At 50.9% G+C, this 12,468-nt stretch overlaps 1 protein-coding gene across 3 annotated transcripts; it reads left to right on the forward strand.

Annotated features, from left to right (window-relative positions):
• Window positions 1-667: 667 nt before the first annotated feature.
• ZNF488 (zinc finger protein 488) lies at window positions 668-10,258 on the forward strand. 3 transcript variants are annotated; one of them, XM_061405601.1, is made up of 4 exons: window positions 668-761; window positions 3,160-3,274; window positions 7,026-7,149; window positions 7,970-10,258. In XM_061405601.1, the coding sequence occupies exon 4, from the start codon at window positions 8,119-8,121 to the stop codon at window positions 9,091-9,093; it is 975 nt and encodes a 324-aa protein (XP_061261585.1). In that variant the 5' UTR covers window positions 668-761; window positions 3,160-3,274; window positions 7,026-7,149; window positions 7,970-8,118; the 3' UTR covers window positions 9,094-10,258. The 3 variants fall into 3 exon arrangements, with proteins under 3 accessions (XP_061261585.1, XP_061261586.1, XP_061261587.1); XM_061405602.1 differs by lacking the exon at window positions 7,026-7,149; XM_061405603.1 differs by lacking the exon at window positions 668-761 and having other exon boundaries at window positions 2,109-3,274.
• The last annotated feature ends 2,210 nt before the right edge of the window (window positions 10,259-12,468 follow it).

The following is a 12,468-nucleotide window of genomic DNA, read 5'->3' on the forward strand; positions in this document are numbered from 1 at the left end:
CACGGCCGCTCAGCCTGGAAGGGAAGGAGAGTCCATGACGCTGATGGGGGTCTCTGGGCAGCGCACGGAGGATCTGCAGCCGCAGGGCACCGACCATCTGTACTGTCTGTCGCCTGGGTCTCGGAGACCTAAGAGAGTAGAAGTCGCAGCACACAGATCACGTACAGCCTCTGCCGTGGTCCAAGTGCCGCCTCCAAAGGCGAGCCCGCGCGCCAGGGCACCCTCCTCAGTCCCGAACTTGCGAGGCATGGGGCAAGACCTGAGCCAGCGGGGACGGCCGGCCGAGATATGCGGAGCGGGGCGCGGGCCGGCCAGGCCCCGCCAAGAGGGCTAGGTGAAGGCGTGCGGTGCGGCGTCGGGATCCGCGGCGGGCGGTGCCGCGAGCGGGTCTCCTGCTGCTGCTGCTAAGTCGCGTCAGTCGTGTCCGACCCCATGGACTGCAGCCCACCGGGCTCCTCCGCCCATGGGATTTTCCAGGCAAGAGTACTGGAGGGGGGCCATTGCCTTCTCGGAGCGGGTCTCCTAGGCGCCCCTTTCTGAGGGCTCAGCCCACTCGCAGGCCCTTCCCAGAAACCCTTCTGCCCGCTGCGGGCGGGGCGGGGCCGGGCCCGAGGCCCCGCCTCAGAGGCGGGGCAGTCCGGGAAGGCGGGGACCAGCCGGCCCCCAGGGCTCGCGCGCCAAGTTCCGAGCCGCGTGTCACGGCCGCGACCTGGAGGCGGCAGGGGCTGCCAGCGCGTCCCCAGCGCCGCGAGAGAGCCGAGGTGAGACGCGCTGTCCTGCCCCCGGGACGGGGCCGCGAATGGGCGTGGGGGTCGGGAGTCATCTCATTTCTACTGGCCTTACCCCGGGGCAGGTTCTCAGCCCTGCCTTTAACTGCTCGGTTCTTCCCGCTGTCACCAGCCTTCTCCATCGCTCCTTTCTCCCCGCTCCCGTGCTGCCCCTCTCCCTGCCCTCTGCCTCTGTCTTTTGTCTCCTTGCTTCTCTCTGTATTTTTCTCTCATCTGTCTCACCTTTTCTTGTCCATCGTTGTTTTACCTGTGTCCCCCGTCCTTCCTTTTCTCTCTCCTTCTTTCTCTCTCTCCTCCTCCCTTCTTCCCCTTTTCCTTCCCCCATCAAGAATTCCACCTTGGATTTTTTTTTTTTTCCTCCTAGGTTGACTTTTTGTGCTGCAATCCTTTTAATTCATCCCTTCAGCCCTTCACCCATCCTCTGCCGCTCCGTTATTAGCCAGAGTTTGTTCTGGGTACTAGGGTAAAAACGATGCATTTGTTCCAGATCCTTTCTCCAACTGATTATATCAAAGATCTAGGCATGTAACCTGTTCAGTGCCTGTTGTGGGAAAATACATAAAGGATCAAGTTATAAATCTCTGAGTTTTCAGGGTGAGCTGAAAGAAATACTTGGCTTTAGAAACAAGGCATTGATTGAATCCTTTTCTTGGTATTTGTTCTTTAGTAATAGACACAGACAGCACCAGTAAGCTAAATTTTGCAGGAACATTAAGGGAACATGGGGGCCCATGCCATCCTTCTGTGCAGGCAGTACTAGGCCAGGTTGGTAGGGAGGGCCAGGGTGGGATTCAGAGAGCAGTTATGGGAAGACAATAGGCCAGAGCTTTGCATGGGAAACATTTGGCTGAGAGTTGAAACGAAGTTAACTATAAATTTATAAAGTGTATACTTGGCAATGCTGGTAGTGTGCAGAAATTAGGTTTCAGAATTACTGTTGAATGATCCAGCCTTTTTATAACAATTATTGTGACATTGGAGAGTGATGTTTTTGTGTACATGAGGTAAGACCACAGTAGAAAGGTTTCATTTTCATATCCAAGATACTAAGTGAATATAGGAAAACAAATCTGATTCATTTTTGAGAAATGAAGTAGAAAATATTATATAGCAAAGCAGTTTTTTGCTTCTTAAAAATTTAATCAGACATGATTTCATTATTTGATGATATTTTTGTGGCATGTATAGCTATATGTTCAAACGTGTGCATATACATACTATATATATATGTGTGTGTATATATATATAATTGTAAAAAGGAAACTTGTTTGGTTTTAAAGCTGCTAATTACTGCCCAACATTTGAGGCTTTTGTTTTTCATAATTTAACCTGCTTTTTGAGTTTGTTATGATTTTTAGTGATAATTCATCTTATTTAACTTTTGGTTGATATGCAAAAGGAAATTTGTCAGTAGAAAAATCACACAGAATTGAACAAAAATTAAAAATGATGGAAGAAGATTTCAGTGTGTTTATTGAAAGAAAATTTTTTTTCTACTTTATGTCAAAGAACATTGGACACTTTCATAGGTATAAGCATGACACTTTGATTTGGGAGACTGTTCTCTGGACTGAAGAGTTAAATTGTCTTTTGCATCATTTAACCTCTGACTTCCCAGGTATTAGACTTTGGGGAGGGAGGCGGAAGGGATGCTTTTCCAATGATATAGAACTATCATGTCTGCTTTGATTAGCAGATTTCTTTTTCAGAAAACCTAAGAGGTGACAACTTTTCTTTAAAACAGATGATCGCATAATTTTTTTTTATTCTAGGCAAAATCTTGAGCTGCAGTGCTTTTGAATTTCTTTTCTTTCTCCAATAGACTGCATCTCTTCTTCTTTCTAGCCAATGATGTTCTTGTAGAGTCTGACTATGCAGTCTATTGTACAAACCATGGACTTTTCCTCTGAAGACTGCCACTGGAACTGGCCAAGTTGTGTTAGGACTGCAGCTGACCTCACAGTGGGCCTGGGAGCTGGCTACATCCTGGGAATCCTGCATTTGGTTTTGCTTGATCATAGCAGGCATTGCTACTAGAGGGATGTAGGCATAACTGAATGTGGAGCCTTCGAGGGCTGGCTGGAAAGTCCTTCTCTTCTTTCCCACCGCGTGGCACCAGTAGCCAACCTCCAGGAAGGCCTGGACAACTCTGCAGTTTTTCATTTTCTCAGAGTTCTTTGGCTAGAGGATATCTAGAAAACATGTATGTTTCCCTTTTAGGAAAACCCAGCACCACACAATCCACATATAGAAGAGGTAGATAGATGATTATCCTCAGAAATCTTCCAAAAAAGTATGAGAAGCATCTCCAGAGTCTGAGGAAACCAAAGTCTTGAGGCCCAGAAGACTTTTCTGTTCTCATTTGTTTTAGCTGAAGAGGAAGCAGTGGAGAAAGGCCCTGTCGGCAGAGATGGTTTCACTGAATAAGACCTAGTTTCTGAGCTGCAGCTTGGGACAATTGGAGGCTGGCTGGCTAGCTTGGGGTGGTGAGTATGTTCAGATATCAGTAACATGCTATCATTCAGTTGCTTGAGAAAGAGTTCTTTTTCCTGTAAATGGAGGGGGAAGGTGGAAACTGCCCAGGCCGTTTGGACCCTTATTAAACACTACTGTGTGCTGGTCCCTGGCAGGGAGGGGCATGAGTGGAGGGAAGGCAGCCCTGGTCTTGTCTTTAACCTTCAGAACTAGTATGATAATAAATTACTAGTATGATGATAAACCTGGGCTTCCCTGGTGGCTCAGACGGAGAAGAATCTGCCTGCAATGCAAGAGACCCGGGTTCGATTCCTGGGTTGGGAAGATCCCCTGGAGAAGGAATGGCTACACACTCCAGTATTCTTGCCTGGAGAATTCCACGGACAGAGGAGCCTGGCGGGCTACAGTATATAGGGTGGCAAAGAGCTGGACACGTCTGAGTGACTATTTTCACTTTCACATTTATTGAGGCAGGCTCTTTAGCACTCTAGGTATGTTAATTCATTTAATCCTCACAACCACCTCATGAAGTGGGCACTAAGGTGATCCATAGTGAGACAACAGAGGCAGTGAGAGGATCGGGACCTTGTCCAGGGTCACGTGATTGGCAAGAGCAGAGCTGTATTTGACCCAGGCATTCTGACCCTAGAAACCCACACACTTAAATTCCCTGTGACTGTGAGGCTGGAAGGTTCCTGGGACAGCCTGGTTAGAACCTGAACAGAAAGTTAGAATGTGACCAGTGCTGCTCAGATGAAGGAATGATTGGAGTCTGCAGCCAGTGCCCCAGCAGTAGGTAATAAACAGAGAAACAAGCGCTTTTACACTGCGGGGCAGGTGAGGCTTCACCTCTCAGAAAACTTCATCTTTTGGTCAGTAGAACACTGGTTGGTGGACTGAGTCCTGAGGGAGAAGTATTCCCAGTGGGAGGGGAGGACAGACATGGTCAGACAAACTCTTGACTTGGGAGGCTCAGTTTCAGAAGTCTGCCAAGATCATTACTTCATCTGAAGGCTGGGAAAAGGTTGGCGAGTCTGGGATTGAAGTCAGATTGCTTCAATAGGAAGACCACAAGTGTGTAAGTGTAAGTGTTAGTCGCTCAGTCATGCCCGGCTCTTTGTGACCCCATGGACTGCAGCCCACCAAGCTCCTCTGTCCATGGGACTTTCCAGGCAAGGATACTGCGGTGGGTTGCCATTTCCTTCTCTAGGGGATCTTCCCGACCCAGGGATCGAATCCGGGTCTCCTGCACTGCAGGCAGATTCTTTACCATCTGAGCTACCAGGGAAGCCAGCACTGAATGATGTCTGTATGGCTCAGAGGTTTGTCTTGCTGAGCTCAGACTGAAATAACCAAGGAAGGCAAGAAGAGTCCCTTCTCAGGACACGCACAGCAGAGTGACAAGGATGAGTAAATAATGTCAGGGATCAAGAGCCCAGAATGGACTTAGGCTACTGAGGAGTGTGGAGGACAGCAAAGTTCCTTTAATATTGGAAGGGAGGAAAAAATCAAGGGATGCATAGATCCGCTTGCTGCTAGAACAGCTGGTGTCAGTGGAAAGAGAAAGAGGAGGGAGCGGCTATGCTTTGCGCAGCGATCGTCTGGACAGAGAGCCACCTTCCAGTTGCAAAGGGCGTTGGTAGGTCCATGTAGGAAAGGGGGACAGAAGCAGCACTGAGCGGCTGTGCCTGTGGTCCCCTGACCCCGGACAAGCCACAACAGACTCATATCATCTTTCATTTGAAAGACTTCCTTCTGGTGATTGCCGCAGATGCAGTGGACCAAGGTTAGGTGGGTCCCCAGAAGGGGTTTGCTAGGACATTCTTTGCACTTGCCTGGGTGACCTGACCTGGCGGTGCTGGTGCGTGTGAGAGTGGTGACCCTCAGTCAGGGAGGGTGGACGGCATGCTAAGGTCTTCCATCAGTTCAGTACCTTGGTCTCCACCTTTCCTTCCTTCTCCTCCTTGTTCTCATTATCATTATCAGGAGTTGGATGATAACACTGATGAGTGTTTCGGGTGGATTCAGCAGTTGACAGAATCCAGATCTAGAAGAGTCTCAAACAGCTGGAGCAGCACAGGGTTTATTGATATGGCATCTGTAGGTTGTAGATGAGCACATTTGGATTGAGACCTGCAACACTCCTCATGTAGTTGTGAAAATGCCATAACGTAAGATGTGTTAAGCTCTGGGCATCTCTGGCACGTACATTTATGTAGTCAATAAATGGTGAGATGTATACTTATATCATGAAGCATTCTGGTAGCAAACACTCCAGCCTGCAGGAAGACAGCATGTTTCAAATTTTATAGCTGAGAAGGTCTTCTCATCTGTCATTCAAAACACTGGAAGTTCTGTCAATGGGGTCTGCATGGCTGTGGTTGGACAATGTTGCCCGAGCTGTGAGGGCAACGCAGTGGGGCTGTGTGCAGAGGGGTACAGGGGTGCAGCCAGGTCAGCAAGGCAGCCTCCTGCCCAGCTGTGGGAAACATCAGGTGGTTCTACATCTGGTAAACAGTGAGGGGCAGAGAGTGAGAGAGAGAAGAAGGGGGAGTTTGTGTGAGGGTGTATGTGCATTTGATTGCGTAATAGTGTGTATGTGTTTGAGTGTATGTGAGTATGTACGTGAGAGTGACTACTTGTGAGATTGTGGGTGTGTATGTATTGTGAATGCATGTGTATGTGAGGGTGTGAATGTGCCTGGATGTGTGTGTGTGTGTCGAGCAGACTGCTAGAGGGAGAAACGGCTTCATCCCAACTGGAGTCACACATGGTTAGATCTGGAAAGGACTGTGGAGATAATTCAGTCCAACCCCAGTTAATGGGAAATTGAAGCTGAGAGAGGTGAGAAGGACAGCTCAGGGTCACTCGGTGCAGTGACATGGCCATCTCTGCCTCTTCAAGTAACGTTGACCGGCACTAATTCTGATGTCAATGGCATCTCCTTTGAGGACTCAGTTTGGAAAAGATATTTGGGGAGGCTCACCTCCCCCTGGTGGCCCATCTTGGAAGTCCTTTCAGGACGACCAAGCAGGAGACTGGAGTCACACTGGATGGGCTGAAGGGTAGGTCTGGCATGTGTTTCCTCACAAACTGTTCAAACTTCACAGGTTAGACAAAGAGTCTGACTTTCTGATTGGGTAAAAGCTTGGGAGAAGTTGGAGAGAAGGCGGGAAAAGGAAGCTTAAACCTTCTGTATACCCTCCTTTGGTATTTGGGTCACGTAGTTGGCTTGGTTGTTCATCAGGGGGACTCTGGGAAGGCGACATGGCCAGTGCAGCCAGGCAGGCTTTGGGGGCGCACACCTGGGTTTCAGTCCCAGCTGTGCCTCCTCTTTGCAGGACATCAGGCAGGATGTTTAGTACTGCAGGACCAGGGTCCTCTTCACTCATATGCCAAGCACATGTCACAGACTTCTGTCACCAAGATAGTGATAAGGAGGGCAGGTATCTGTGAGGCCTTTTACAGGTGGAGCAGGAGGCAGGCCAAGAAGAAGAAGCAGCTGAGTGGAACCTAAATGATGTCCCTGTGAGGAAGGATCAGAGCTGCCCACTCCTCACAGTCCTCCTGGGCTCGGGATACACATTTCTTAATGATAAAAGCTCAGAACACTCAGTGGAGTGTGGTCCGGCAAACCTCTCACAAGCCGAGGAGACACTTGAAGATGGGTCTGCAAGCTTCAAGAACTTGCTGGTGGGCTGGTCAGGGAAGAAGAGGGATAAATGTCTCCCCAGCAGGGCTGATGGCTCCCTCTCCTTCCAGGCGCATTCACATATGGCCATTGTGTATCTCCCCTGCGCCATGAGCACCTTGAGGGCAAAGCAGAGGCTGATTCCCCTGTTAATGCCAAGTAGGTTGGCATAAGAAGACCTCTGACAGTTGACAGGTGAGCAGAGGACAAGCAAGTGGATGAATGTGTGAAAAACAAGTGTAGTCAGGAGAGTGGAGAGGGGAGACCCACACTTGTTGCAGGGTCAGGGCCTGGTAGAAAGGTGGCTCCCCCAGGCGTGGGAGCAGGGGCCAGGAACAGCCGCGCACCCAGCCTGCCTTGCCTGGGTGTTTATTGTCCAGCTTTTACCCTCTGGTCACCTGTGCTACAGAGTTCCTGTCATCAAGTGCTTGAAATGTCCTGGTGTGTGTGCTTATTTGGAAGAAAAATTAGCACACTGAGCAGCAAGGAACAAAAACTGTTGTTTATCAGGGTGCGGAGATGTTAAAAGTGTCAACCAAGTCACTACTGACGGGTGGAAGCCTTGTGCCGCTGTTAACACAGCAGCTCCTGCCTGGATGCTGATAGATGCAGGGCAGTACTGAGTCTGGCCTCTGGGTGGCAGCATTGTGCGCTGTGGTCCTTCTCTGATGGAGCCCTAGTGGTGAAACCGTGGTGCTCTGAGTCAGAGTCGCTGCATCTGTAGCAGTCAGAATGCTTCGGATGCAAAGGAGGAAAACTGTCTCTGGTCAAGTTAGCTGAGAAGATTAATTAGAAGGGTAGCTCGTCTAACATCACACAGCTGAAGACTGGCAGAGTTTGGACTCACATGGACACTTGTCTGCCTTCAAGTTCATGCTCTTATCAGCAACTGGCCCAAGATACTGAGGTCCCGGGTGAGGGGAGGAGTTCTCTAAGTTCCTACAGGCTGCATGCTATGATATGTCCCTAAGTGAAGAGCACACGTTTCATGGCCTGTTGCTTCCTCTCTCTGCAGAGCCCTGTCGTCCAAGTGTGCTGGCCCAGGCCCCAGGGGAGCCCTTCAATCTCACAGCCACTCCCCGGGCCAAGCCCTCCAGAAACTCCTGGGGCTGACAGCTGCTGGAAGATCCACCTTACTCAGCTGGCTCAGGCTCTGTGGCCCCCATGGCTACTGGGAAGGGAGTTCTGCGGAGCCCTTCAGCTGAAAACAGATGGCAGCTTAGTGAATCTGAGCAGGGCTGGGGCCAGAAGCCGGTGCTACTGGAGAAAACAAACTGCCTGTGCTCTGAGACTGCCCTGGGTGGCAGTGGCCAGGATGAGGCCTGTGCCGAGATGGTACTGTCAGTGGCCCCAGGCAAGCTCAGGCTGGGAAAGCTGATGCCCCAAAAGACTTGGTGGGAACAGGGGCAGAGCGCCTTCACAGAGGTGCGTCAGCTCAAGAAGAGGCTTGGGGGTGGGCAGGCCCAGGACAGGAAGCACAGTGGCCCTGTAGGCCAGCCTGGCCCCCAGCAGCTGACCCCCGATATCCGCAGGGACCTAACTGGCAGCACCCGCATCTCTGTGTGGCCCAGTGGAGCCCGCAGGGAGCAGAGAAGTGCCTTCAGCAAGCCAGCCAGGGGTCCAGCAGGGAGACTGGGACCAGCCTGTGTCTTTCAGGCAGGTGAACCTGCAGATGCCCTGGGAGAGCTGCTGGGACTCATCAACACGGTTGATGTCACTTGCTGGGGTCGACTTTCCAACTCCAAGCTTTTGGTGGGTGATTTCTGGAACCTGCAAACGGGGCCACCACATGCTCCTCTCTGCGGCACTTTCCTGGGCGCCCCCGCGCTGTGGCTCAAGCATGCCACGGTCCAGATCCCCACGCCCCCGTCGTCGTCCTCCACCAGCTCTTGGGCCCTGCTGCCCCCTACGCTCACCTCCCTGGGCCTGTCCACCCAGAACTGGTGCGCCAACTGCAACCTGTCCTTCCGCCTGACGTCCGACCTGGTCTTCCACATGAGATCCCACCACAAAAAGGAGCGTGCGGGGCCCAACCTGCATTCCAAGAGGCTGAGAGCAGAGGCCCTCACGTGCCCCATCTGCCACGAGTGCTTCCGCGAGCGCCACCACCTCTCCCGGCACATGACTTCGCACAGTTAACGGGCGGTCTGGAGCAAGCGCTGGCCATGAGGCCAAGATGGCTCACAGGGCCTTCCTCTGAAAAGGCCGGTCACGGTTGTCTGGGGCTGTCTCCTGGGGCATTTGAGGATGAACAGCTCAGTCAGAATTGGAAAAAGACAACCAGTCCCCATGTGTGTTTTAAAGGAAATACAATTGTGAAACAAGGCACTTTCTAGTCACAGGGTATGCTGAGGAAGAGGCACCAAGCACTTCCGGCGTCTTCAGGAGGGGGCTCTTCTCCTGTCAGCACAGCTTCTGCTCCACGTGGAAGCAAGTTTGGTGCACAGCAGGGGCTTTGGAGGCAGACAGGCGTGATTGGAGTCCTGGCCTTTCACATACGAGCCCTGAGCTTGGGCAGACTGTTCTAGCTGAGTCCCAGCATCCTTATCTGTAAAGTGGAGATGGTGACGCCTGTGTCTGAGGGATGTTGTCACGATTATGTGGGAAGATGTGTGGGAAATGGCCAGCACATGCCTGGCAGTGTCATCACTAAGTACAGAGTGCAATTGTCATGGTCCAGATTAGTCAGCTGTTGTTAACTCACAGAATTGCAGTGGCGAGCAGTGCAGGTCCGGGTTTCTCGGTGCTGGGTCTGTGAGTTGGATGGGGTTGAGCTGGGCTTGCCTGATCTTGGTTCCAGGTAGCTTTTTCTCTCAAGACTCATGGGCTACCACATCGTGCTTCTCTCATGGCTATGCCAAGAGCACAGAAGGACGAGTCCAAATACACAGACACATTTCTAGCCTCTGCTTCGGTCACTTCCACTAACATCTGCTCAGCCAAAACAAGTTGATGGCCAAACCCAGAGTTAAGGGGCGAGATGTGCAGGGGGCCAGTAGGGAAGTCATGAGTGCGTGTATAATCCTACAGGGGCTGGAGGAATTGGGACCAGTAATTCAACCAACACCTGGTCCATGGTTATTCACATTCTGAATATGTGAAAATGGGAAAGTGAAACAACACCCCCCTCTTAGTTCTCGGGAAGCGACCGTAAAACCTTAGGGCGTGAAGCACCCTGAGGACGGGGAGAGCTGTGGATGCTGTTTATCGTCTAACGCATGGTGTTTCAGCCCCTGCTGTTCATCCACATTTGTCCTTATTCCTAATGATGCAAGTTCAGATCATAAACTCTGCTGAAACACAAGCCAGTTTGTGAAAGCCATTTGTTGGAATTTCTTTCAAGTCACTGCAGTGTTGTTTTTAATTGGTTTCCACTTCACGTTCAAGATTTGCTCATTTGACCTGCAGACCTCAGTTGCAGAACTCAGGCTTGTGGATAGAAAGGAGCTGGTGGGGGTCTCAGCCAGCCGCCATCCATCTAAATACCCCCAGGCTCCACCTCTCTCCGTCACCACATCTGGCTCCCGCCTTGCCCGAGGCAGCTGCTTGTCCCTCCTGCCACCCTGCCCCATCCCTCTCTTTCCTACTCCCCCCACTTCCTACCTACCCTCACATCCACTCTCCACAGCCACCCATATATTCATCCATTTCTTGGCCTCCCTGGGTGTCTGGGCTGTGCCAGATTGTGTGCCAGGCCCTGGGGGGGCCATATGAGTTCAACCCATGGTCCTTGTTTGGAAGGTGAGATGATTCGGGTGCAGCATGACAGATGCAGAACAGAGAGGCCTGTGCTGCACTGGTCACATCAAGGGGCATGACTGAGTCAAACCCATGGGTAGGGGTGGGGGTGTAAGCTGAGCTGCAGAGTCCAGCAAGAGCTGGTGATTCAGAAAGGGCAGGAAATGCTAGGGAGAGGGTGGTCCTGAGATACAGGTGTCTGAGGCTGCTGCAAGGCACAGATGGGCAGACAGAGTGAGGATGCAACTCTTGGAGATGCAACGGTGGGAAGGCATTGAAGGAAAGGAGTTGGAGCTAGGGTCCTGGAGGGCTGGCTCTGAGAAGACCTTCCAGGGGGCCTCTGGCTGCAACAGGTAAAGTGGGCTGGAGGAGCGAAGATGTACCTCCTGAACCATTTCCTCTCCATCTGGAAGGAAGAAGCAGGGTTCCCTAGAAGCACCAAGGAAGCACTCCCGTTTCTACAGAGAGGCTTGGAGCCCAGGAGCCCTGCAGGCTGAGTCCCTTTGGAAACTGCATGGAGCTAGAATTTGCCCACAGGGAGGTTCTGCCCAGAAGGAGACTGAAGCTTTGGGGAGTCTCCCTCCCCTACTGTCCCATGCGGGGCAGGGAAGGACACCTTATGTGGTTGGAACCTTAGACTCCACATCACACAGCAACGTACATTATGTCATTTAATTTGCATGATATGCCCTGGAGATAGACACTTAATTCCCATTTTACAGCAGAAGAAACTGAACTCCAAGAGGCCAGCTGATTTTCCTAAGACTATGGCTTCTGGAGAAGCAGTGTGAGAATAAGAACCCAGACTGCCCCACTCGTGCTCACATCCTTCCCAGCCTGCCACGTGTCTGCTTGGCCCAGCTGGGCTGTGTGGCATTGTGGCCAGTTGAAAAACTGGGACTTAGGACCAGGCATCGACTCCCTGTCTAAAAATTCAACTTGCACCCTGCCCTCCCCAACATTTTCCGTTGCCCTTCTCTTGAGGATTTTCATTCTCTTGCATACTGTTTTTTTTACTGAATTATCTGGTTTATTGTATCTCCCATCACTAGAATGTAAGGAATTTTTGCTGTGTTGTTCACTGCTCTGTCCCCAGCAACTAGAACACTGGAGGCCAAAGCAAGTGTTCAACAGACCTCTGTAGAAGGAATGAGTGAGATGCCTGGTCTGGCCTCACCCCTGACAAACCAGCTTCTCACAAGGGTTTTGACATCTGTTAAACTGCATGCACAGCTGTCTTCCTCTGGCTTGTTGGATTATTCCATAATTTCTTTGAAATCAGTTTGACAGGTATAAGCACACTAAAATAAAAAAATTATAAGTAGAAATTTAGAATTGTAAGGGATTCTGCGTTTCTGGTCCATCCCCTCACTTATAGCAGTGAGGTCCACCAAGAGCTGACATGCAAAGCGATGCAGGGACAGGAGGTGGTGCGGTCAAGGCTAGGACCCTGTAGATGTCTAGACCAGTGTGTCTTCCCTGGCCCACCCATACTCCTCTGGCTTGGTTGCAAACAGAATGCTTACTAATAATGACCGCATCACTCGTAAGCAAGAGAAACATTTTGAAAACAATTTAATAAAGTTAATTTAATGAAGAAGCACAAGAAAACATCTCCCAACTTAACTTTTTAAGACAGAGTTCATTGTGGTAAAAACTGATGCAGATGCAGGTCGTTTTGCTGACATTCAGATCGACAGACTCCAAGATGACTCACGGAGGTGATGTCTTACAGTTTATTAATGTGGCATTTCCTCCTTGTCCCTAGGCTGGGTT

This window comes from Bos javanicus, chromosome 28, assembly GCF_032452875.1.
Source record: "Bos javanicus breed banteng chromosome 28, ARS-OSU_banteng_1.0, whole genome shotgun sequence".
Lineage (NCBI taxonomy): Eukaryota > Metazoa > Chordata > Mammalia > Artiodactyla > Bovidae > Bos > Bos javanicus.

Coding starts and splice junctions, on each gene's coding strand:
- ZNF488 (XM_061405601.1), top strand. CDS start 8,119: ATGGCTACTGGGAAGGGAGTTCTGCGGAGCCCTTCAGCTGAAAACAGA.